Source organism: Syngnathus leptorhynchus, chromosome 10 (assembly GCF_054491065.1).
Source record: "Syngnathus leptorhynchus isolate UIUO chromosome 10, UIUO_Slep, whole genome shotgun sequence".
Classification (NCBI taxonomy): domain Eukaryota; kingdom Metazoa; phylum Chordata; class Actinopteri; order Syngnathiformes; family Syngnathidae; genus Syngnathus; species Syngnathus leptorhynchus.
Genome location: NC_141204.1, coordinates 7,235,651 through 7,259,248, shown reverse-complemented (window position 1 = coordinate 7,259,248; position 23,598 = coordinate 7,235,651). Strand labels below are relative to the sequence as shown.

Here is a 23,598-nt window from a genome sequence, read left to right as displayed (position 1 = left end):
GCACAAATTACAGGGTTGCGAGAAAGACCTCCACGGCGGTGAGGACGCAAACATAAACGCAGTGACGAGGGAGAAGTCTGACTTATGGACGCGCCACACAGGGAATCATCTGCTCAACACTTGTGTGTACTGAAAGAAACTTGGAGCTTTTGCTCGTGAGAAAAGTGAGCTCCTTCCCTGAGCAGGTGAGTCCAAAGAGAGGGACTGAATGGAGCCAGCGATGAGACAGTCAGTCTGGGGCCTTGTGCCGTGTGATCATCACACTTATCCAGCTACAATGGAGCTGGTGACAGTCGAGGAAGAGGGATGATAAAACACTACACTAACAGTCTTTGTCATGTATCTAGTCGGCTCAGAACAAAATAAGCATCTCCACAATATAGGAACTGTCCACCCGTATTAGACTTGCCCCTATTTTTTTTCCTTAGCAGTCATCAAACAGACTTTTGTGTTTGATGTTTTTATTTATTTCCTATGGTTTGAGTATTTGATTTGTTTTTGCAATGTTTTATTGTTATTCCCAAGTCACTTGTCAATAAGCAGCAAGTAATGAACAGTACGTAAAAAATGGATCATTAAACAACTCACAGCTGAAGTTCACTGTTAAACTCAATATATCAAAAAGAGATTTACAACTTGTGTATTTGAACCAACACGTATGTAAAGAAAATATAAAAGTGCTCAATCATATATTCTTTATCCTCTGTGAATAATGACTATTATTAGCGCCAAATCAAAACTCAACCAACAATTTGTCTGCTAGATGTGGCATTTGCATCATTGTCTAATAAGTTTGTTATCTGCACGGTTGTTTACCCATTTTCGTGTTTCGTCTCGAGACAATGAAGCAGATTCCGCCCTATGTCTCGAATGAAAGTTTTTTCCCCCATGTTGTGGTTAAGTGGGACTTAATGGGGCTTGGTGCGAACCTAAACAGTTAATTCTCAAGCTGGGAAAACACTGACTTCAAAGTTGTCAAAAAGCTCTGTAAAAGTGTGACTGCAGAGTCATGTGATAATCGTTTTCGGGGTCATCACAACAAATGACACCGTTCACGTAGAAGAAAGAGAGAGAAATGCCTCTCGGATGAGCACATCAAACACGGTGCCCCCTCCTGCTTGTCTCAATGAATGCCTCCTCGCTGGAGTCCGTGGCAGCCGTGGTTGCCAGCTGGAGTACCCTCTGACCCCTAACCCCTGACCCCCAGCGGCACAAAATTCATCACAGAGCTGTCAGTTCAACACACACAGCGGGGAGTACTTCCTGCGTCACGCCGCCGGGACAACGGAGAGGAAGGATGTGCACAGGTGTTGAAAACTCATACAGGTGCCACCGATTTCCAATTCCACATCATAAAAATGACTTCCGCGACATCACAAGATGTGCGCCCGCGTGGCTTTGCGTCATGCTCCCATCTGTCCTGATGCTTCTGGGCTAAAAAGGGAGGATCCTGCTGTTCCGTGATGGAAAGCTGCCTGCTCGAGAAAGATCTGGTTACAAGAACTCAGCGCTTTTATCCTTTTTATTAAAGAAACATGTGGCTGCTCTGTGCAGCTACGTTGGCAAATTTGACTTCCTTATTATCTCCGTCAATGGAGATGCTATGTTGTCTGTGTCAAAACCACCCGGCCGATGACATTATGGTGGATGACGTGGACTTGCCAAAGAAGAGGAATCTGTGTGTTGGATCTCTGTGGTCCAGAGACCATATCAATCCTTTAAGATCTTTTTATTAAGTGGGTTCAACCTGGAATGGTTTTGAAAAGCCTGAAATCATAGATCCCAGAAATTTTCATCATGCATACCCATTTGAGAAAAAGTGATGAACAATTGGCTGGAGATGAAAATTGATGGCAACTTTTGAGGGGCATACTCCAAATTCTGACCATTAGATTATTATTATAAGGCCCTTAAAATATGTCCTTGCTCAAGGATGTCTCACCAATGCTTATATATTTGCTTCAACAACAAGACAACGGCGAGATTAACGTATTGGTCCGTTAACTGCTTGAAAAAAAAAAATAATAATAATGTTTTTCTCTCTGTACTGACTCACCATTCAGTGATTGCTCTCAACAAAGAGAAAGAAAAAGTGTAACTTGCGTCTTTGGAGATAAGACCTCTGTGGTCTGACATATTTATATAATGTTACTGATAATCAGCAGTCAAACAAGGCAGGAAGAGAAAAAGAGCAGAAGCACAACACTGATGATAAGAAGCAGTAATGTTTACAATGTATTTCAAAAAGATTTAAAGGTTCCGAAAAGGAGATTTTTGGCGAACACAAGAGGACAATAGAGTTGTTGCTACATTTTTCAATCATCTAATTCATTCTTGTTTCATTTGTAAATAATAATTTGTTATTCACTGTAAAGTTTGACAGAATTGTCTGCAACTGTAATAATAAAACTAACTTTCATGTCCTGCAAATCCGGGAGGCAAGCAATATGTTTTTTTGAGCAAGACCAAAAAAAAAAGATTTGAAGTGGATGGCCGCAGTGTTCTTTTCTAATTAGCTTAACCCAATAAGGTTACGCGCTGCATCTTTTTTAAACAAGCCAGCCAAGACAAGATGAAACCCCACTAAAAGGGGTTATTATTACATTATTGCTTTACATAGGCCTATGAACTTATCCCTGCGGAAAGACGCTCGCCAAAGCGGGATTTTACTAAAGTCTGAAAATCACTCCCAGCTGGCCCGAGTGCAGGAAACGCTGCTTTCGTCTCAAAACCTCAGAGCAAATAGGACATGAAGTGTGGCGCGTTCACAAGCATGTCTGTCCTCGCAACTGATGTCTGTCCTGGATTTGAAAGTATTTTATGTCCTTCAGGGACGTGTGTCCCTTTTCTTGGCCAAAGCTAGCTGTCCAAACTTGAGAAGAAGATGGCAGGCTTAGGAAGGCGTGAAGGATGTTGTACTGCTTCCATAATGATGTCAACAATTGCTGTGGGGTCAGCCGCACCGTGACCACGGGGTCCTTGTGGATATTTAAAGGGTCTAGTGGACATCTGAGCAGGCTTTGGTCTCATGCTTATGAAAGCATTTTAGCAATGGCCCGGGGCCAACAACAACAGAGTGGAACTGATTAAGGGAGGGTAAGAGAAGAGGAAAAGGGAGATAGCGAGTGATAATATCTCACCCTGGGCGACTAGAACAGACAGCGTAAGACGCTAAAATGGTGTTTAAAACCTCGTGCCAAATGTTAACAATAACATTGAGGAATATGAGCGAGGACTGTTTTTAGAAATTGGAGTGGAAAATAATCAATCAAAATCAGAGTTTTGAGGTGACGTTGCACACACAATATGTTGTGCAATGTATAGGGAAGTTACTTACAAAATGTAAAACACTGCATTATGCAGTACTAGTGAATATGAAATTAGAACGGTGCAAATATCTTGAAAAGAGGAGAAAAATATTTTGACTCCAGTTCTGAAGCTAAATTTGAAGCGAGAAATTTATTAATTGTCACGTTGACTCATTCTGTTATTATTATTATTATTATTATTAACAGTAAACCATGAGAATAAAATTTCCATTTAACCGCGTTGTAATTTACTATTTACAATATTGACCCCCTTTTCCTTGGCTTTTCGTGCCCCCTCTTTTTTCCCCCCCCACATTCCCTCTCCGTTGCCAACTCTTCTTGTGTCAGTGAAGGCTGTTGCTAATAAAATTAAAAAGCAAACAGTCGCCTGTTTCACACATGCACAAAAAAATGGCGTGTTCAGTCGGGTTTAAAAACACAGCGATTACTTGAACGACGAGCGGATGACAGGAGAGCCAAACACACTCGAGGGGGGAGAGAGCCACGCCTTCTCAAACTTGACTGAGGGAAGTCATCCTCTCCTCTCGCCTCGACATGCTTATAAGCGACACTATAGCGGCGCCCAAAAAGCTCATCTCCATCTTCTCTGTCTCGGAGGAGAAGGCGGCCATTGTGTGCCCGCTCCACTCTCCCCAAGTCAGCTTCCTATTGAGGCGGTGAAAGGCCCTTTGAGGGGCCCCCGTTTTTTGGCTGTGCAGCTCACCTGCAGAGTGGAAACTATGGGTCTATTCTGAAGCCCAGCAGCTGCCAGGGCACAGAGGCTGGCACCCATTGGGAGAGAGAATAGCGGCCGCCGACTCTTTCAATATGAAGCCACTTAGTAACAGAAGGCATGTGCCAAGCTTGCAAAGGCAGGATGAGGAGTCACCCTTTGAAAAATATCAGCAAAGACCCGTCCTCGCTCCTTTCTTCCCGTCCCTATCTCTGCCTCGGCTCGCTGGCTTATAGGATGATGGAAAAGCGCCAGCACGTCACATCGGAGTCTTAAAGCCATCGCACCAGGCAGGATGGTGCTGGAAAGAATTGAGCAACTTCAGAGGCAGCAGGCCGGCAACACAAAGCCCCTTTTCTGTCTGCCGCCTAGCTCCCACACTGGCGCTAATTTATGATGCCCTCACAGCGATTTCCACAGTCAGAAAAGTTCAATTGTGTTTTCCAGCTCATTAACCATCAGCACAACAAAGCTTTCATCTTCTTCTCCATCCCGCCGCTCTTTCTCTCTCTCCACCCATCATTTGCTCTTTATCCCGCTGTCTACTAATCTGCTTCTTGTTTCAAACATCCAATCTAAAAAGATGAAGTGGAGGAGGTAAAAAGGGACATTCTTATTTAAACAATCTCTCTCGTACTTTTAAGTCTTTTTTTTTTTTTTTTTTGGTCAGCGCCAAGTTTGACTGTTCCACTGCTAAGGGAGAATTTAATGGTTGTTTATTCAGGGGCCTCTGCTGTGTCCTCCCATTTCTTTCACAGCTTCTTGAGACAACGTGGCATTTATTGTCATGAACCAAGAATCAGCCCCAGCATATTTGTTCAGGTTGTCACTATGCCGAGATCACAGAAACCACCTCGCATTCTCACACAGACACATGTCCGAGCGCCAAGCATTTGAACAATGCTTTGTGCACAGACTCCCACGTCACAGATCTGCATTTAAAGGTACAGGCAATGGCATAAATGTCACCAAAGTGGTTGGGTGACAGAGTATCACGCTGCGTCTCAGATCCACTAATTGAAAGGAAGTCAACACAAAGTGAATCTATTCCCACCATCGAGAGCTGCCGCATAAGTGCCCTTGACTAAAGCATGTAACCCCAATTTGTTCCAGTTTTTGGCTCTTCCATCGCCAACCCTATCAGCCTCTGAGATGTAATACCTTCATTTTCTCAAATTAAAAATGGCATCCCGGAGACTGACGACAACCGAATCCAAGAGCGATAAGTACGCAAAAAATCTATCTGCAATTCAAATCTTAAAATAAAACCCCATTTAACGATATCCACCGTGGAACTTACATTGCATTTTGAACAAATGCTCTTAGTAAACCTTTTTGCTCTGGCTGACAATATGATATACTAATATTTAGCAATGTGGAAAAAAGAGAAAAAAATATTGTCGAAGATCTACAAAAAAACGCAAAAGACAAGAATTTAAAAGCCTGAAAATAAGGTTATCATTTAACTCATTTAATAATCATATGTTAGTCTACCTGAGCTATATGAGAGTAAAAATAACGTAAATAAAATAAATGCACCTTTTAAAAGACTCCGGCACGCACTCCAAAGAATAGGTATGAAGATAACCGATACCAATGCAAAAAAAAAAAAAAAAAATCAACAAATATTACATGTTAAATAAATAAATAAATGCATCTCGGATTTCTTGCTGCATCAGGTCCAACTCCCGTGCTGTCATCACCTTCAAACGAAAGACGCCAACTTTGACTATCATGGCCAGACAATAAAGACCCTGTGATAAGTGGCCATCTCCAGCCTCGGCGAGTGGCTCACGCTTCCAAAGTCTTCATCAATGCCATTATCATCACTTGGAGTCTAAGCTCCCTGCCCCGCTGTCAACACCGATCCTGAGCTCACCCCAGCATCGGGTCCACGCGGGGGTGTCCGGTTCCATTCGTCCCCCTCGGCCCGGTCCCGGCTAGATCACAACAATATACAGTATCTACGTTCACCTGTTGGCACTCCTCGCCGCAGACTCGCCGTCAATCTAACACTCGGCCCGACGCCATGTGGAACGCGCCTCGCCGCTCACCTGTCAGCACTTTCCCTGGCAGCTGAATCATGCTAACATACAGAGGCTACATGAAAAGCACTTAATCAATCAACAATCCATCAGGTAATTACAAAAAGTATCAGCGTATCATCTGTCACCTTTGTCCCATTAAGTCCTCCTCAAAAACCTCCTGAAATTCATTCGACTGCTGCAATTTCTCAAATATTTTGGTTAGGCTGATTGTTGGTTGCCAAAAAATCAAATGATCATGAAGAATCTATCGGATTGGATTTTATTCGAACAACTATTAAGTTGCCGTCCAAAGACAATATGACACCAAGTCGAGATATACGCGAAGCTGTAAATAAATCCTGCTTTATGATGGCGACTTACTAAAATAGTCACATTAGTTAGACGAGACAGTGAAAGTCGAAGATAGAATAACAACTTGAGGGACCTACATGGCAAAACATGAAAGAACTCATCAAGGTTGACATGCTGGAGCAGTTCCCTTGACAACTCTGATCAGATAAGAAGGACCTCGGGCCCTCAACATCAACTTGGCATGACTGAGCAACTACAGTATTATTTCAAGTCAATAATTGCTTAAATAAACAGTTTTTCTTTCATTAAAAAAGGCGAGGAAAGAATATATCCAAACATCCTTTCTGACAAGCCAGTGTTGGCACTCACATACGAACAAGATAATGTTCGACTATGCTTACTTTTAAAGACGTTACAGTCTCACCACAAAACTCCCCTGCAGTTTGTCTTGTGTGTAAATGTTTATGCCCGATGACTCTGCACCCTCCTAAAGTTTACGCAGGAGGAGCATGCCAAGTCTCATAAAAGGGGAAGAGTTTTTTTTTTTTTTTTTAATGAAATAAAGCCGACTCTAACATGTTTGGGTTGAGAGGAAAACCACACTTATCTCATTAAACATTTCTTGCCTTTGGCGAGTAGCAGCACTCGCAAAAAATGAGCCCAACTTTGTCAAGTCCAAATTTACTTTATTGTCACTAATTCTAAAGCGTTCATATTTACAAGCCAAGATGACAGACGTGGAGATGTAAGAAGTAGTGTCTTGCAACAAAAATGATTCAATAATGACTTTTCAGGAATGTGCATGCTGCGGGGAAGAGTGCTAAGAATAACTACATACGTATACTACGTTTAAAATAAACAAAACAAGCCCACACAGCGAACCCAGATCGTTTTTTCAAAGAGTGGGAATCAAAGCCAAAAGTTGCTACATTCACATTAAGTAGGGTGGAATGTAATGTTGAACACTAAATTACAGGCACTGAAATGTTGTCTGGTTACTCAGCAATCTATCAGTCACGCATACACACACACAGAGAAAAAGAGCGAGGGTGGGAGGGATGAGGGGGCGGCGGGTAGCTACGAAAAAGGGGGGGGGGGTAGACATGGAGCAGACAGGCGCCAGTCACAGCAGGATCAAAGCGAGAAAAGTACCTCGGGGAAAGAAACGGTTAACTCCGTTTAACCAATTGTCCCACAGATAGTCAGTGCACTAGTTGTCCAAAAAAAAAACGGTTCCCAGAGGGGGGGGGGGGGAAATGTCTTTGGTTTCTCCAAAAATGATTTGACCTGATTTGAAGTGCTGCAAAACAAGACCCAATTGGACGGGCCTCTTTAATGGGGGCCTCTTCAACTTGATTTGGGGTTTGACTGTCTGTCCAGGGGACAGCTGACAAAGAACACAATGGGTTGAAATACAGCCAATACGCAGCCATAGATAATTTGATTACCACTAGGCCGAGAGGCAGAAAGTTTACAGTCATTCCGCTCTATTAAAGTACTGTAAAGAAGACAGATTTTTCAAATTCCTGCCTTAATGAAACACATTGATGAAAATACCTGCATACATTCCAATAAGTGTTTAGATAAGGAAACCATTATAAATGATCACAGCTGACTAGGCAGTTTGCTGTGACACCGGTTTTTCCACAAGGGAACAATAGCGTTCAACTTGTTTTTCCAGGACTTTTTTTTTATTTCTATTTAATAACAATTGTATCTAAACTGCCGTGAAGACAAAATATGACATGCAAATTAGTGTTGACCTTTGGTGACACTGACAGAACGTGGTCAGAATTCCTTTTTGTGTAAAATAGCATTTTGGTGACACTGACAGAATGTGGTCATAATTCCTTTTTGTGTAAAATAGCATTTTGGGAGCCTTTGGGGTAAAAATACAAGTACACAGTTGTTGTAAAGTTGCAATTTCACAATCACCAAGAGAGCGACCCTTTGTGGTGTAGTCAGTCCCCTCTCAGTCATATTTTGGTTTGGAAACAAAACTTCTATTCTGAGGGCCCAACCAATGATTTCCTGTACGCATCCATCAAAGTGTTTTCATTTCAATGTGGCTGTTGTGACGTCATTCTGTTTTTTTTTTCTGGAAAAAACTCATATTTCATCAGAAAATGGCAGTATCTGAACTGGAACGCAGCCCATCATGGCTGCAGATTAAGTGGCGGTCACATTCAAGTCACATTCAAGACACTGTTATTTAAAATGGTCGTCCTGTGATAATAAGCATAATATGTAATAAGATTACCGCCGTTCTATGTAGAGTTAGCTAAGTTAACCATTTCCACAATGTTGTGTGTAGGCAGGATGGTGATAGCTGCATATGCTATGGATAAATAGTATTTAAAAGGATGGAAACTTGAAATACTATTGTAGCCCGTCAAAGAATCACGAATCTTATTTGTGTGTGTTCTTCTCATTCAGTCAGTTGTTGTCCAATAGTGACTTAATTAATAAGGACAGCAGAAATACTGTGGTATGGATCATTACTAGAAAGACATTAAGCAGCTTTTATGATTGGAATTTACAAAGGCCAAAAATTGCTTATTTGAGCTTGGTGCATATAATATACCAATAGCTAAACTATCGGTGTTCAAACTATAGCGTGCGGGCCATTTGTTGTTTGTTGACATTGTACACAATTTACACTGGGTTGGTTTCCATCCCTTTACCGACACTGGTGAATTTATTGAGTGTTAAATAAATTAAGCGACGATACCAAAGTGGTCCTTGCATCATTGGATTTTTTTGCCAGTCTTTTGAAGAAAAAGATTTAAAACTCCTGAGCTAAAAGAGTCAGCACAAGAAAGTAAAATGAAGATGATAAAATGACTATGATAAGGAATGCCAAATAACAGGGGGGCCAAAGAGAGCAAAATGCTGAATGTAAAATGACTAAGATACAGTAAGGAATGCCAAAATAACAGGGGGCCAAACCCTGTTGGAATGTTCAAGGGTGCAAGAGTGCAAGCTAGATGACATTTTTAGGGTCTCAAATTAAGCCCGTGGTTGGACTTGTGCATCAAATCCTCGTCATGAGGATGCTGGCCCTATCAGAGATAGCCTGGGTGGAGTCACGGAGGTCCATGACAGAAGAAAGCGTGCGCTACGGTAAGTTGGGAAAGCACTTGACTGCGTGAGGAGCAAGTTGGTGCGCGGTCTTTGCATTAAAAAAAAAACCCCCACATAATTACTGGGGTTAAGGCAAGCAAACAACGACGTAGAACGCGGAGGGGACATATGGTTGTATGGCACCTCAGCTGTGCGTCATGAATCCTGCGCAGGGATCGCCACCTTCGGCCGCACCGGGGGACACGTCCGCGGAGGAGCGCGCCTCCGGGGGCTCAGCATCAGAGCAGCTCAACTCGTCACCTGTCGCCAGGTGTAAAAGCAAAAGTGTGGATCTGCCTTTCAGCGTGGAGTCACTCATGTCGGACCGTACGCAGGCTAGAAGTCAACAATCCTCGGAGCCCAACGCGCGGGTTGGAGAAGAGGACACGGGGCGCATTTCGCCGGTGGAACTTCATCGGTTCAAAACTGAGAACGTGGATATCAACGACAAGGAGAGCAGCCCCTGGGTACAGTCTTCCTATGAATCACCTCCTAGTAAGTCTAAGCATTTAATTATTTACTATGTCTGAAAATAGAAATAGATTTATCTGCAATCATTTTAAGAGTCTATAAGTACTTGAACGACTTCGATTTGATTAAGGTTGATGATCATGTGCACCCACAGATTACATCTGGGAATACATAATAAAATAAACAGCATCCTGATTTTTTTAAATGTGTATTTTATAAATTCTAAAGCGTCTTTATGAAACGAATGAATGACTATTTTAAAGCGCTGTATTAAAAAAAAAATCCATGTAATTTTTTTTAAATTAACCGATCCTCAAGTTACATCGGACTGGACTTAAAGTATTACTTTAATTTAACATTATTAAAGTGTTAATGCTGTGGTAGAAATACATTTTATTCATACTGTGATGTGTGTCTAATATTTTTAGTCACTCGCATTACTGAATAGAGATCGAAATATTTGAAATATCTTTTATTATCATGCTTGGCAGTGCTACACACCGCGGCAAACTACAAAACACAATGAAGTAAACAAACGTTATCTAAGTGGCAATTATAAGAATGAACTATTATGTTATTGTAATGAAATGGTGCAGGTGTTGCTAGAATTTTAAAGTCTCCTCTAAGTGTGAATATCTTGTTTTTCCACTGCTACTTCCTGATGAAGTGATGAAATATTTCATGTTTTTTTTTTTTTGTGCATCCTCGCAGGACTCCCCAGCCCGAGCCACTGCAACTTGCGCAAACACAAAAACAACAGGAAACCCCGAACCCCATTCACGAGCACTCAGCTGCTATCCCTGGAGAGAAAGTTCCGCCAGAAACAGTACCTGTCCATTGCCGAGAGAGCAGAGTTTTCCAACTCCCTCAGCCTCACAGAGACACAAGTGAAGATCTGGTTTCAGAACCGCAGGGCCAAGGCCAAGAGACTGCAGGAGGCCGAGTTGGAGAAACTTAAACTGGCCGCCAAGCCGCTGCTGCCGGCTTTCGCCTTCCCCTTCCCCTTGAGCGCACCCATGGGCGCACCGACCCTGTATGGAGCTGTGAACAGCCCGCGGCCCGCCTTACCGGTTCCGAGACTTTTTGGTGGACCCTATGGGATGTACTATTTGTCTTAACACCGCATTGCATTGGACACTTTGCGTGTGTGAGCGTGTGCGCCTTGCCTTAAAATGACCTCCATGCCATAAGGCAACAAAAGTCAAATCTGATGAAGACATTTATGTGAGAATATTTATTTAGTTGGGAAAAAAAAATCATATGAAATTGTTAACAAATATATAAACAGTTAAATAGTTGTTATAGTAGGCCTTAATCATTTGACACTTGACTGGTTAAACAAAAATGGATATTTTGGCAGTGTAGTGAAAAGGAACAAATTGCACAAATTGTAGAATTCCATTTGTTTTTCATCAAAATTCTATTTCTTGAAAACAATATTTTTTAATACCTAAGGTAAAAAGGGGAAATTTAGACAATATTCTGATGTTGATCATTTGTTTTGGATTTACTTGTGTATTGATGTACAGAATTTAACGGGATTTACAAGCCAAAAATAATGTTTCATGTGACCTTCCTAAAATTGTAATCCAAAGATATAATATTGTAAGACAGTCCAAGAACATTGCACAGAAGACGCAAGCGCTATATTAAGCAATAATTGTACTCAAATTTAAAACGGACGCTGAGCTTTCCATGGACATCAACATACTTTTCTTTTGCCCACATTAATAATCTTTACAACATTGACCTTTAAATTAAAATGTACTTCTAAGTTTGTTTTGTTTTTACTTTGCGGTCAAGTGAAAAGCTCTTATTAGACAACAGCAGGCACCGTTTTTATCTGTAAATAAAAATTGACGACTTATTTTATACTCAAGAGTTGTCAAGTGTATTTTATACTGAAAAAAGCATTTTGGGAAATTAAAGTCTATTACAAATATCCTGAGGTTGGTTTGTTTTTTGGTTTTAAAAAGTCAGTTTTGAAGACATGCAGTAAAAAATGTGCATGTCACACAAAAGACTGTGAACAAATGACGTGAGAAACTGTTTTATTTTTTGTTATATGAAATAATAGAGTACATAATTGTGATTTCTCAAGATGTTTCATTTTCTCCTTCCTCTGTGACCTCTGAAGCCTCGAATGGAGCCGTGACCAAAGCACACATTAGAAGGAACCCTAGAAGTAAAAAATGAAGCAGGATTGTTCAACTTACAAAAGAATATTGAAGTGGAATTTGAATCCCATGTTGTACAGCTGTAGTTACAAAATGAAGCAGCCCCACTGACCTGTAGGAGTATCGTGGTTTCAGATGCTCATCGTTTGTGTTTTGACATGCTGCCATCTCCTCATGTGTGGTGTCTTTTTCAGTCAAGTGGGTCCCTGTCAAGGACACGGGCATCTCCATGGATTCCTCTTGATCTACCTGTTTGGCCTGCTCTTCACAAAGAACCTCGCTTGCATTACCCACAACCTCCATTCCTATGTCCTGCTGCTGCTGCTGCTTTGTCTCTCCAGATCTAGCAACAACAAAAAAAGTCAGGAATTTTAGCAGCAAAATCTAGTCAAGGGGATTCCCCCCAAAAGAAACCATGGTTGCACATTATTTTGCTGAGGACAGTGGACGTAAGAAGTGGTTAATGTCACACGTTTTTTTTAACATGGTTTGAGTACAAGTTCTTATATAAAATAAGTCATTGTGATCATGTAAAGTATATTTTCAAAACAAATATCTGACTGTGCACCTCATTTAGTATGTGTCCTTTGATAACATTTAAAAAGTCAACTCTTACCATTTTTCACTCAATACTTAATTATTTGGAGGGCTACTTACTTATACTTGTCATTTAATTCTATACAGTAAAAGTTCTTGAGTACAAGTTGATAGCCTACCCAGCTCTGAATAGCAGTATAAATATTTAAAATAAAAGAGCAAGTAAGGCCCAAATAAAAATTATCTCATAATTAGATGTCAGTAACATGTAATTTGTAGAAAACTACGAAAAATTACCCAAAAGTACATAAAGAACGTTGCTGCCATCTATTGAGCAAATTAAGAAAGTGCTGCCTTACCCTTTCTCTCTTTTGGCTTTGTCAAATCTGAAGTCTGGGGGGTACTTGTGAATTCGTATCAAGTGGTCCTTCCGGAGTGTGCTCGTCCTGAATTTGTGTTCACAGCCTTCCACCAAACACTGGTACTGTAAATCATGTGTACCATGTAAAGCAGCTCTATGCAGAACAGCTTTTTTTTTTTTTTTTTTGCTCATCTATCTTTTATGCTTTACATGCTGAGTGTCAAAACATTACAAATATAATGGCATTCCTCCATCCGGGACCTCAGAGCTTTAATTCTTGTGTTTCATACCATGTCTTGCCGCTGTGCCAGGACCATGAAGACTGAATCGTGCCACTCCTGAATGTGAATGTCCAGGAGGCGAGCGGTGGGTAGTGAGCGCCGGCAGATGGAGCACACGTGTCTATGTAAGGAATTGTAGTGGTGCTCATACTCCTCTAAAGTAGCGTGGACTGCGTTGCAGCCGGAGATGTGACAGGCAAACTCTGAAACGCTGGAGAAAGAACGAGACAAAAACATCTTGAACTTGGAAATGAAGGTACTCAACATAAAAGTGCTGTAATACCCACAGTAAATGAGGTTTGTTTTTCTTTTTACTATACAGCCTATATTTTAAAACTGAGATATGTGGGACGTTAGATCCATTCATTTTCTATAACCCTTATCCTCAATAGGTAGCTGAAGCCTATCCAAGGTTGTGCATGTCTTATTGACATAAAATCAAAAAGCTGATAGTGTTGTTGTTTTTAAATCTCTGTATGATATGCAAAATATCAAGCAAGGTGTATTATTTGTATTTCATTTCTTTGGCTACTTTTGGGAAGAGCAATCATTGCAGTATTTTTTAACTAACCACAGGAGATGCATGTATAACAACTGTCATACCTGAGGGTTTGTTTGTCGTCGTCTGCCTCTGAAATATAAAGGTCTTGAAGGTACATGTGTCTTTCAACGTCTCCATCCTGAAAATAGAATATCCATTAGATGAAATAAAAAGAGTACGGTACATTAGTTCAGGTTGTCATTACCTCAAATAGCTCGTGGTCTTTATGAAGATTGATGAGCTGAGGACTGAAGTTAAACGGGTTTTCCTCGTCTTGCAAAATCTCCCCTAGCGAGGTTGGAAACGATGTTGGATGCAACATGACGCTTTCTTAACGTGGTACGTTGTCAAAAATGTTTTGAACTGTTTGGGTTGCAGTTGCCCCCGTCGCTGATTGATGACGTCAGAGTTTAAATCACCACCCCGTGACCAGTTCAAATCAATACTATAATGTCGTACTTCACTTTTCCCCTGTTATTGTCACCAAAAACTCATTCAATTCAAGCATTTAATGCTTGTAAATATTTTTATACATTTTTTTCCAAGTGACAACGGATTTATATCCATTTCAGATTTTATATCTATATGCAGTACACAAAAACGGCCAGTAGATCGCAGCAAACATGCTGCTCAATAACTTTGGTCAATTAATTTATTGCTTAATTCAATATTTCACGATTACTACGCCGCATTAATGTGTCAGAATTCAGCCGTATCCATAATTTATTTTGTGTGATGATCACCCATTTAAAATGTGTTGCGTTTCCCGGTGTTTTGGCTGTACAGCCAATTTGTAAAGTTTTGTCAAGAATGAATGATCGGTTCTAATTCTAACTCACACGGCATTGTTCAAAAAATTGATTTCTAAAGAAAAAAGTTGGAAAAGCATTTTTTTGTAATCCTCTTGCGATTCCTACGCGTCAGATGGGTCAGTTTGAGGAAATTACAACATAGAGGGGCGGAGAGATGCTCGTCTTCGGCATTTTCTCAGACCATTCCAGCTCACAATGACTTCGTCCGTCCAAGCAACATGACCCAGTTTCAATATTTGATATGGACTTTCTTCTTGGTGATGGGTATAACTTTTTTTTTCTTTTTCCTCTATTTGTCTCGTTATATATATATTTTTTTCCTTTTTTGCTCATTGGAATATTCCTATTTGCAGGGAGTGTGTGGACTCTACCTCATGTGATGAAGTATCAAACAGTGACACCTCAGAAGTTAAATCATTTATCTCACATCAGTAATGTTGCCACCCATCAGGTAAGTCACCACACACACGCACACGCACACGCACACACGCACAAGCACAAGCACTCACGCACTCTTCCGCACAACTTCATTTTAACAACCACTCACACGTGCAATATTGTGTGTGTTGTGTAGAAGTATCCGGATGTACTGCAGTACTCTGTGAAGATTGCAGGACAAAATTGCACACTGCACCTTGAGAAAAACAAGTAAGCGATATATTTGTCCACTTGAACGTGTACATTTGTGAACATACTTACATTTGCTGATGTTTCAACCAACCCGATCATTTCAGGGAGCTTATCGGAGAAACCTTCTCTGTGACACATTATTCCGAGCAAGGAACTCAAATAACAGCAACGCCGGGTCTTGAGGTTTGTGTGTTTAGAATTTGAAGCATATGTTTTGAAAATAGACACAAAAGGAAGGAAGTATATCAGCGTAGGGCATGGGTGGGAAAACTTTCTCCTGTGGGGGACCATTTAAAATTTTCAGTCATTTTAATTTCACAGCCTATTCATGAATAATACTGTATGAAGATTATATTGTTGGAATTTGTGGGTAGAATAGTTTTGGGCTTTTGACAGCCGGATCAAATTGTATCGCAGACCATGCATATATGGCCCACCAACCGTAGGTTGACCAACCAAAAAAAAAAATGAAAAGGAAAATAAATATGTATCATATAGTCAGTTTTACAGTTTACAGTTTTTGGAGTGTTCTCTATTGGTTGTCCTTTGGGACCAACATTTTCCCACAGCCTTTAAGTTGTGACCCACTTTTAAAGAAATCAGACAAAAAACTGTTTTTGAAAAATTGCCTTTGGAAACACGTGATTACAAGTAATTATACATGTGCATTGTCCATTTAAGCGAACATATGTGTGCGTGTAAAGACGAATGCATAGAAGTCAATTGTGGCCCGTATTGGTCAAGCACATGATATCCTGTGGCATCATACCCATACAAAATGTACTTTTCTCCAATTTGCTTCATATCTACCCAAGTAGTACATGATTTGACGTGTGAGGTGGGCACTTTGTGATTACTTAATGACACAGTTCCTTCCTCTAATTTTGGCATCTCGCACAGGAAGTTGATTAGTAATGCCAGTATGTTCTGTATGTTCCCTGATTTACCACTTCCCTCTCGCAATGACTCAAAATGCAATACATCAAGATTGGCATTATGTTATGCTGTCATTGGATGTTCAAATCTGTCTTTTCCTGACATGTTCAGAATCACTGCTACTACCACGGCCATGTCGTGGGAGTCGACGACTCCTCTGCCAGCATGGAGCTGTGCTCAGGATTAAAGTAAGCCCCCCCCCCAGATACACACACACACACACACACACACACACACACACACACACACACACACACACACACACACCACTTCTTGTAATGTGATTACAAACAGGTTATTGCTACCAAAGCATGGCATGACAAATTTACTGAAAGCCATTATAGCTTGAGACTGCCCACCATGACTCATGTCCAGCATGTTAAATAAAGACTCCACTACAGCCATTTCCTCAATTAGAATTAATAAGATCGACTATGAGATCCAGATGTCTCGGTCTTCTTAAGATGCTTTTGTTGTATAGTTCATATTTTCTATTAACAAGACTGAAAAACGGGACTTTAGTTTGACATTAGGGCAACGCTCGTCTCTCTGCATCATCTCTAAAGTTCTTCTTTTTCCCTACAGGGGGTTTGTACGCCTCCAGGATCAGACGTACCTGATAGAACCTTTGGCTTCACAGCAGGCTGAAGTTCACACAGATGATGGTCTTCATGCAATTTACAATTATAAACATCTGAGAAGGAAGAGAAGCTCCTGTTCCCATGGAAACACAACCATGTACTATGATCACGTCTCTCTTCCGTCTGGAGTGTTCAAGCTCGGTAGTCTGGTAAAGACACGCACAGCATGGACACAGACTGACAGGCACACTCTATAAATATACTCCACTAGTTATTAAATTCAAAATTAAGAGTGTGAATGTCCCGTAACTGACACGATGATGTTGGTCTTCTTTAGACAGTAGTCTAAAGAAGGCTGAATCTACACTGCCTCTGCTGGTTGCAGACAAGTATTGCACCCAATTTTGCCTCGAGACGCAATTATTCAGTTCCACATATGTGAACACTACACTACTCACAGCCTGTCAAAAGTGACTTTATTTCCAACCATCCTACTGTATAGCTTGTATATTGATTTATTAATTTTCTCATAAAATGTTGAACTTCCTCAGAGAAGCAGAGGCCAGACTAAAGACGGAGTAAGAAAACCCAGAACTGTGGAGCTCGCTGTGGTGGTCGACAATACAGAGGTTTCATTCCTGTTTCTCATATCAATATAATACTGTATTTGATTTTAATATGCATTCCCATATCGGGAAATTGTACTTATGTAAATGTTTTCCTTCCAGTACAAGAGATTTGGCAATAAAAGGACAGTGGAAGCCAGAGTGCTTGAAATAGCAAACAACGTTGACAGGGTACGTGCCTTTCACACAGACAAAAATAGTCAGCACTGTGAAATAAGTTCATTCTAAAATTCACACAACTGTAGATTTTTTTTTTTTTTTTCCACGCAGTCTGGGAATATTTCCTGTGCATGTGCTCACTGCATTTTTTTGCGTCTGGATAGTAGAAATTGAGGAAAAAGTGTCCTGATGCGATCTGTTCCCTTCAAATGATTAAAAGGAGAAGTTCTCTCACTTTAACTGTGAATCTTAACACTTAAGCAGAGGCGATTCACACATTTCACACTTTGCAAGTTTGCATATTTTCCAACAATTGGGCCAATGTCTGTGACTCATCAGACAGTAGAACCCAACACTGGTGGTCTGTGACGAGATTATAGCCCCAGTATATCCTTGTTCATGTGGTTTGTAGCGTCGCGTCTGACTCACTCTTGAACTTTTTTCCATACACTATTTACTTAGCCATCTTATATGCTTTCCCTTTGAATGTGCTCATGTGCATTCTGCTATTCTGTTCCAGCTGTATCGTCCTGTGGGTGTCCGTGTGATGTTAGTAGGACTTGATATCTGGTCGTACAGCGATCAAATAGAGGTCAGCTCCAAACCCGAGCAAACGCTCAGTCGCTTTCTTGAGTGGCGCCAACGGAGCCTCCTGCCCAGGGTGAAGCATGACAACGCACAATTCATCACGTAAGACTCAGACGTATTTTTTGGCTCACACACAAAACAACTTACATCTGCCGCTCTGACTCGGATGTGAAAAATGTTCTCTTTTTATTGTTTAGAGGCTTGGATTTCGAAGGCACCACGGTTGGTCTGGCCAATACAAATGCCATGTGCACTTCAAGCTCAGGAGCGGTAAATGAGGTTGGTGTTTTCTTTTCTTTCATGCGGTTTTAAAGAATGTCATGAATAGTTGTGCATTGGACTAAATGGCTTAGTCTCCCTATTGATCAGAATAATGTTGTGAAGAGTTATGCTAAAATGGAGATATGGATTTCCCATAGCTGATGTCATGTTGGTCCTTCCTTAGACAGCAACTTGTGAGGCAAGACTGACTCAACAGCACATTTGCTGGGTGCGGCCAAGTAGTCGAATTTTATATGATCAATCGAAAACACATTTCCCTGTTACAAAAGAACTACCATGCGGAATAGCAAATGATAGTTACTTCATGTAACTTTGTGAATATTCCTCTTCTTCTAAATCGCCTCAACGTTCAATCCGTAAATACACTTGACAGCTCTTTATGCCTTCTAGAGGGATATTTTGATAAATGTGGGTGGTTTGTCCTACTTCATATTTTTCCCCCTTGTCTTAACACACCTCTACTGTGCACGCAGGATCATAACAATAACGCAATTGGAGTGTCCTCCACTATTGCCCACGAGATGGGTCACAACTTGGGCTTGTCTCATGATACCGAAAATTGCATCTGTGGTTCTTTGACGTCAAAGAAAGGCTGCATTATGGCAGAGAGTGTCGGGTAAACTCATTTAAGCCTTGACTAAGCCTGATTTGATTGCTGTACTCTCCAAAACAATGAAAACATCAGGGGTCGTCTTGAATGTTCCTCTAGTCCCGTGCCTCCGGAGATGTTCAGCAGCTGCAGCAAGCAGCAGCTCAACAGGTTCCTGGAGGAGATCAACCCAGCTTGTCTGTTGGATACACCCTCGCCTGACCGCATTTATGGCGGGCCCATGTGTGGCAATGCTTTCCTGGAGCCTGGCGAGGAGTGTGACTGTGGAACCGTAGAGGTACGCTGCGCTCCTACAAATATTTATAAGACCAAAAGAAGAACAATGAAGGTTTGGATTGTAATATTCTGCTCACTTTCCAAGGAATGCAAGAATCCCTGTTGCAACGCTACTAACTGCAAGCTTAACGGAGGAGCCCAGTGTGCTGAGGGTGAATGCTGCCATAACTGTCAAGTGCGTCATATACAATCTCCACGTGCTACTCCTGTGGCTGTGACCATTTCCAGGCTCATCAGCTGGGTGTAAATAATCACATTTGTCCATCACTATTTGCAGCTGAAAGCGTCAGGCAGCGTCTGTCGGTCCAAGACTGGGAACTGCGACTTGGCAGAACACTGCAATGGACTGTCCGCCTCCTGTCCTCCCAACGCCTACGCCCAGAACGGCCTACCGTGCAATCGTGGGAAAGGATACTGCTACAACGGACAGTGTCCGTCGCGACAGCAACATTGCAAGAGATTGTGGGGACCAGGTAAAACACAGAAACAAAAAAATTCTGCATTGGCTACCTGTGTTCGACCATAAAGATATATATTTTTAATTGTTAGATTAGCGGTGAATGTGAAATGTTTGCAATTTTTTCATTCTATCTTGTAACGGGATTGTTGAATCAACTTGTGCCTTCTTTATAGATGCGGAGGTATCTGCAGATGCTTGTTACTTCCAGCATGGAGGTTGCAGAAAGACCCTGTTTAAGCGTCGATGTTTTGGCCCGTAGGTTTTCACACAGTGATAAAAGATCTTAGTTTCTTTCTTGGTTTACTAACAAATTGTTTGGCTGCAGAGAGCAATCATGCGGCACACTTTTTTGCACGGGAGGATGGGAGTTCCCAGTGACATCTAGAAAGTCCTTTTACAAAGTAGGCAATGAAGAATGTAATGAGGCCACCCTGAACCCAGAAGACAACTACCCTGCAGATCTGGGCATGGTACCCACTGGTACCAAGTGTGGCAACAATATGGTAAATATAAATATTGCTTTCCATTGTTGCTTACCAAGACTCCGTGAGCTCAAATGTGTTTTGATCCAATCTTTAAGGTATGCTACAACCAAAAGTGTCATGACATCAGAAACATAAGAGCATATGGAACCGATGACTGCTCCGCCAAATGCAACAACCACGGGGTGAAAAAAAATGTTCACCACACACATTCAATATTTCAAGCATCCCAAACTGATTGTATGGATTTCCAACAGGTTTGTAACCATCAGAGCAAGTGTCACTGTGATCCTGGCTGGGCTCCACCTTTCTGTGATGTGCTGGAATCGGAGGTGTCGGAAGGTATAGTCTGATTTAATGTCATTCAATATTTTTTTTCAAATAGTGGCCACGCCTTAAATTCTGGATGATGATTCATAATCGGATGAACCGTACACGAAGGTAGGTGAGCTTGATGAGCATATGCTTTACACGAGTTCTTTGCCTTGTTTGTCTTTCGACACTTATTACTTGCAATGCATTCCGCATGGAGTCAGATAACTGAGCTCTTGTGATCAGATAGAAGCAGCGGTATTTATAAGCGATTTCACGGAATCCCCCCTCATACGTACAGTAATGACGTTAACGGACATTCACTGTTGCTTCCTTCGAGCAATGAGTGGATATTGATAATGGAACGCGTGTGTGTTTACAGGAGGGAGACTGGGGCTTGTTGTGTCACTGGTTGTAAGCCTGCTCATATGCACGGCCCTTCTCATCGGAGGTTTTATGTGCTGCAGTCGGAAAAGGCAACTTCCAAAGAGGTTTGACATTCAACTCTCTCGGCCTTGACGGATCAATGAACCCTCGTGCCTTTTTATCTTAGTTGCTTTGTGTATTTGTTTTACAGAGGCCTCCAATCTACCTCAGGACAGACAAATCCTTTATTTCGATCGAGCAATGCACGGGGCAGCCCTCATCTTCGCTCCACAACCATTAGCCAGCCGACATTTGTGGAGTCTTCAGCCGCACAAGTGTGTAAACCGTTGTCCTCCTCCATGCCTGGACCATCGAATATGAAGTTCAAGCCCTGCAGGACAGCTCCTGAGGTTTGTCGGTTGGATGGCACAACTTTTGCAGCTTCAAAATGTTTTAAAAGCTAACAAAGAACAAGAAGCTTTTCAAAGTTCATACTAAAAGGAACTCCTCTGAGGGAAATGGTCCCATCAGTAAATTGGCATTGTTGACAAATATGGTCAATAAATAAAGCATTTTATACAGTGGACCCTAGAAATGCTAAACTAATTCATTCTCACAACATATCATGTGTGGTAATTGAATTTGTTCCCTCTGCTGCCAGCATAAAATCTAAATTTGTGCAGATAATCATTTATGAAACCTTTTCACTTTGCTAAAGGTTAAAGAAGTATAAAGACTGTATAATCAAACTAAAATATAGTTCAACTACTTTGTCTAGAAGACATCAAATGTATTTAAGGCGAGGGTTGCCAAACCCTCCTGCAGTATCCTATTGATTCCAGTGGCAGCAACTAGTGCCAGAAATGGAATTCAATCATATAGGCGAGGAATGTTTTTCATAGTTGTTGAGGTCCCAGACACAAGCCTTTATAATTGCCTCAGTTGCTTTGCCCCCCCCAAAGACCCATATTGTGTCTGGAACCTTCTATTTTCCAATCACTAAGCCAAGTCCTTCCAAAGCTCAGCTCCTTGCAATGTGTCTATAAGGAAACACATCATTCTTTTCTTTCCACTTCATTGTGTCCTGCAGCCCACCAAAAAGAAACCAACTGTACCTCAGCCATCAAAGATCCAACAGGTAACGTGAACCAGACGTTAGAACAGAACCCCCACTCGAGCCAATCTTATCATCTTCATTGTTTGTTTTTACTTAAGTCGTGTAATGTGTTTTTTTTTTCTTTTTTAGGGTTTCAAGCCAGACTTGCAACCACCAGCTGTGCCGAGCAAGCCGATTTACTCTGAGGTATATCGAATGGAATGGAATCAATTGTTATCAAAAGGGCCTTCCCCACAATGTTCCTTCACTATGAGTCAGAGGGAACTTCTATAAGAGGCGTGTCCCAAAATGTATTACAAGATTAGTCTCATATTGACTTGTGATTACTTCCAGGCAAGACCACTACCTCCGTCTAGACCTTTACCACCGCTTGCGTCCAAACCAGTAAGTCAGCCATTAATCACGCACTTCGACAATGTTTTTGTTGTTTTAATGTAATCATCTGCCATCTTGCAGTTCACAACGCCAAAACCTGTTACGCCTCCAGTGAAGCCAAAGCCCGCCGCCGTCCCTCCGCAGCTCCCTCACACTCAGCTGGTACGTATCGAAAGCACAGCTATTTTCGAGGGGGGGGTCCTTTAAAATGCGTTGTGTCCACATCTGAAGAGATTATATTGAGAGTGCTTGTTGATTTTATTTATTTGTGTAGATTTTAGGGAGAGCTGCCCTGACTCCACTCAACAGACCCAGATGACCAATGGGAATCATTCCACTTTTGAAATCCTCAGACACTGATGCTCTTATCTCACCTACAAGGAATTAAAAAGAAAGAAAAAGAAAAGCTCTCAGGAGACGTTGGTGTGAGTTCATGCGAGGACGAGATCCAGCTGAAGGATCGAAAACAAAAATAAACAAAAGTGTTGTTGGTTTTTTTAACGCCATGAGGATTACTGCCATCTGCCTTGCTTCTTTTTAAAAACTGTGATTGACAGCACTTATGGCTCCGCCACCATGATGATGACGATCTGTTTGAAGGGAAATTCTCCTCGTCCTTGATCCTGAGATATGTGAACATTTTATGATTGCACTGCTGATGCTGTAACTTTGTAACATTGTTTTGGTACTAAGAAAACTTTAGGGATTTTCAAACGTGACACCGACGTGGGCACTTTAAAGATTTTTTGTATGAAAGAACCCAGATTATATGACTTTGCCTTGAACCCTATGAGAACGTATGAATGTATGAATTTGTTCTTGACACTGATTTTTGTCAGCACATATTGATTTTAACTTCTCAAGGGATTTTTAAAAAGAAAATTGAATATTCTATGCAGCAGTCATAACATTGTCCCCTTATAAATACAACAATAATGACTCATTTCTTGCAACAAGGACTCAAATTTCAAACAAATTTTCATTTATGTACATGCTTGTGTTTAAATAAAAAAAATTTCCCGTTGCATAATACCATAGCGACTCCCAGATACCATTACTTTGAAGGACCTTTAGTTTGTGTAATTTTCTTTGGGGAAAATGCTATTTCTTTAAGT

At 41.2% G+C, this 23,598-nt stretch overlaps 3 protein-coding genes across 4 annotated transcripts; 2 read left to right on the top strand and 1 right to left on the bottom strand.

Moving 5' to 3' along the window:
• Window positions 1–9,539: 9,539 nt before the first annotated feature.
• Window positions 9,540–11,889, top strand: msx3 (muscle segment homeobox 3). Its single transcript, XM_085922216.1, has 2 exons — window positions 9,540–9,998; window positions 10,686–11,889. The coding sequence occupies exons 1-2, from the start codon at window positions 9,641–9,643 to the stop codon at window positions 11,090–11,092; spliced, it is 765 nt and encodes a 254-aa protein (XP_085778342.1). The 5' UTR covers window positions 9,540–9,640; the 3' UTR covers window positions 11,093–11,889.
• Window positions 11,890–12,012: 123 nt separating this feature from the next.
• On the bottom strand, window positions 12,013–14,280 carry znf511 (zinc finger protein 511). 2 transcript variants are annotated; one of them, XM_085922313.1, is made up of 7 exons: window positions 14,077–14,280; window positions 13,934–14,010; window positions 13,340–13,541; window positions 13,048–13,172; window positions 12,442–12,494; window positions 12,264–12,357; window positions 12,013–12,153 (listed from the first exon to the last, which is right to left on the bottom strand). In XM_085922313.1, the coding sequence occupies exons 1-7, from the start codon at window positions 14,191–14,193 to the stop codon at window positions 12,081–12,083; spliced, it is 741 nt and encodes a 246-aa protein (XP_085778439.1). In that variant the 5' UTR covers window positions 14,194–14,280; the 3' UTR covers window positions 12,013–12,080. The 2 variants fall into 2 exon arrangements, with proteins under 2 accessions (XP_085778439.1, XP_085778438.1); XM_085922312.1 differs by having other exon boundaries at window positions 12,264–12,494.
• Window positions 14,281–14,782: 502 nt separating this feature from the next.
• Window positions 14,783–23,515, top strand: adam8a (ADAM metallopeptidase domain 8a). The gene is made up of 25 exons (XM_085922266.1): window positions 14,783–14,947; window positions 15,037–15,134; window positions 15,258–15,331; window positions 15,418–15,496; window positions 16,361–16,437; window positions 16,835–17,039; window positions 17,382–17,459; window positions 17,559–17,627; window positions 18,136–18,305; window positions 18,401–18,482; window positions 18,959–19,101; window positions 19,195–19,372; window positions 19,457–19,546; window positions 19,649–19,844; window positions 20,005–20,086; window positions 20,157–20,334; window positions 20,412–20,498; window positions 20,571–20,655; window positions 21,008–21,116; window positions 21,203–21,401; window positions 22,082–22,129; window positions 22,238–22,294; window positions 22,442–22,492; window positions 22,565–22,645; window positions 22,758–23,515. The coding sequence occupies exons 1-25, from the start codon at window positions 14,902–14,904 to the stop codon at window positions 22,800–22,802; spliced, it is 2,607 nt and encodes an 868-aa protein (XP_085778392.1). The 5' UTR covers window positions 14,783–14,901; the 3' UTR covers window positions 22,803–23,515.
• Window positions 23,516–23,598: the final 83 nt, after the last annotated feature.

What these genes read in the sequence shown, in the direction of transcription:
- msx3 (XM_085922216.1), top strand. Translation starts at nt 9,641, where the DNA reads ATGGCACCTCAGCTGTGCGTCATGAATCCTGCGCAGGGATCGCCACCT. An exon ending in TTCCTATGAATCACCTCCTA is followed by an intron (nt 9,999 to 10,685) that starts GTAAGTCTAAGC and finishes GCATCCTCGCAG; the next exon opens with GACTCCCCAGCCCGAGCCAC.
- znf511 (XM_085922312.1), bottom strand. Translation starts at nt 14,193, where the DNA reads ATGTTGCATCCAACATCGTTTCCAACCTCGCTAGGGGAGATTTTGCAA. An exon ending in TGGCACAGCGGCAAGACATG is followed by an intron (nt 13,173 to 13,339) that starts GTATGAAACACA and finishes CATGATTTACAG; the next exon opens with TACCAGTGTTTGGTGGAAGG. An exon ending in AAACCACGATACTCCTACAG is followed by an intron (nt 12,154 to 12,263) that starts GTCAGTGGGGCT and finishes TTTTACTTCTAG; the next exon opens with GGTTCCTTCTAATGTGTGCT.
- adam8a (XM_085922266.1), top strand. Translation starts at nt 14,902, where the DNA reads ATGACCCAGTTTCAATATTTGATATGGACTTTCTTCTTGGTGATGG. An exon ending in TGTTCAAGCTCGGTAGTCTG is followed by an intron (nt 17,040 to 17,381) that starts GTAAAGACACGC and finishes GAACTTCCTCAG; the next exon opens with AGAAGCAGAGGCCAGACTAA. An exon ending in GCAAGCCGATTTACTCTGAG is followed by an intron (nt 22,295 to 22,441) that starts GTATATCGAATG and finishes GATTACTTCCAG; the next exon opens with GCAAGACCACTACCTCCGTC.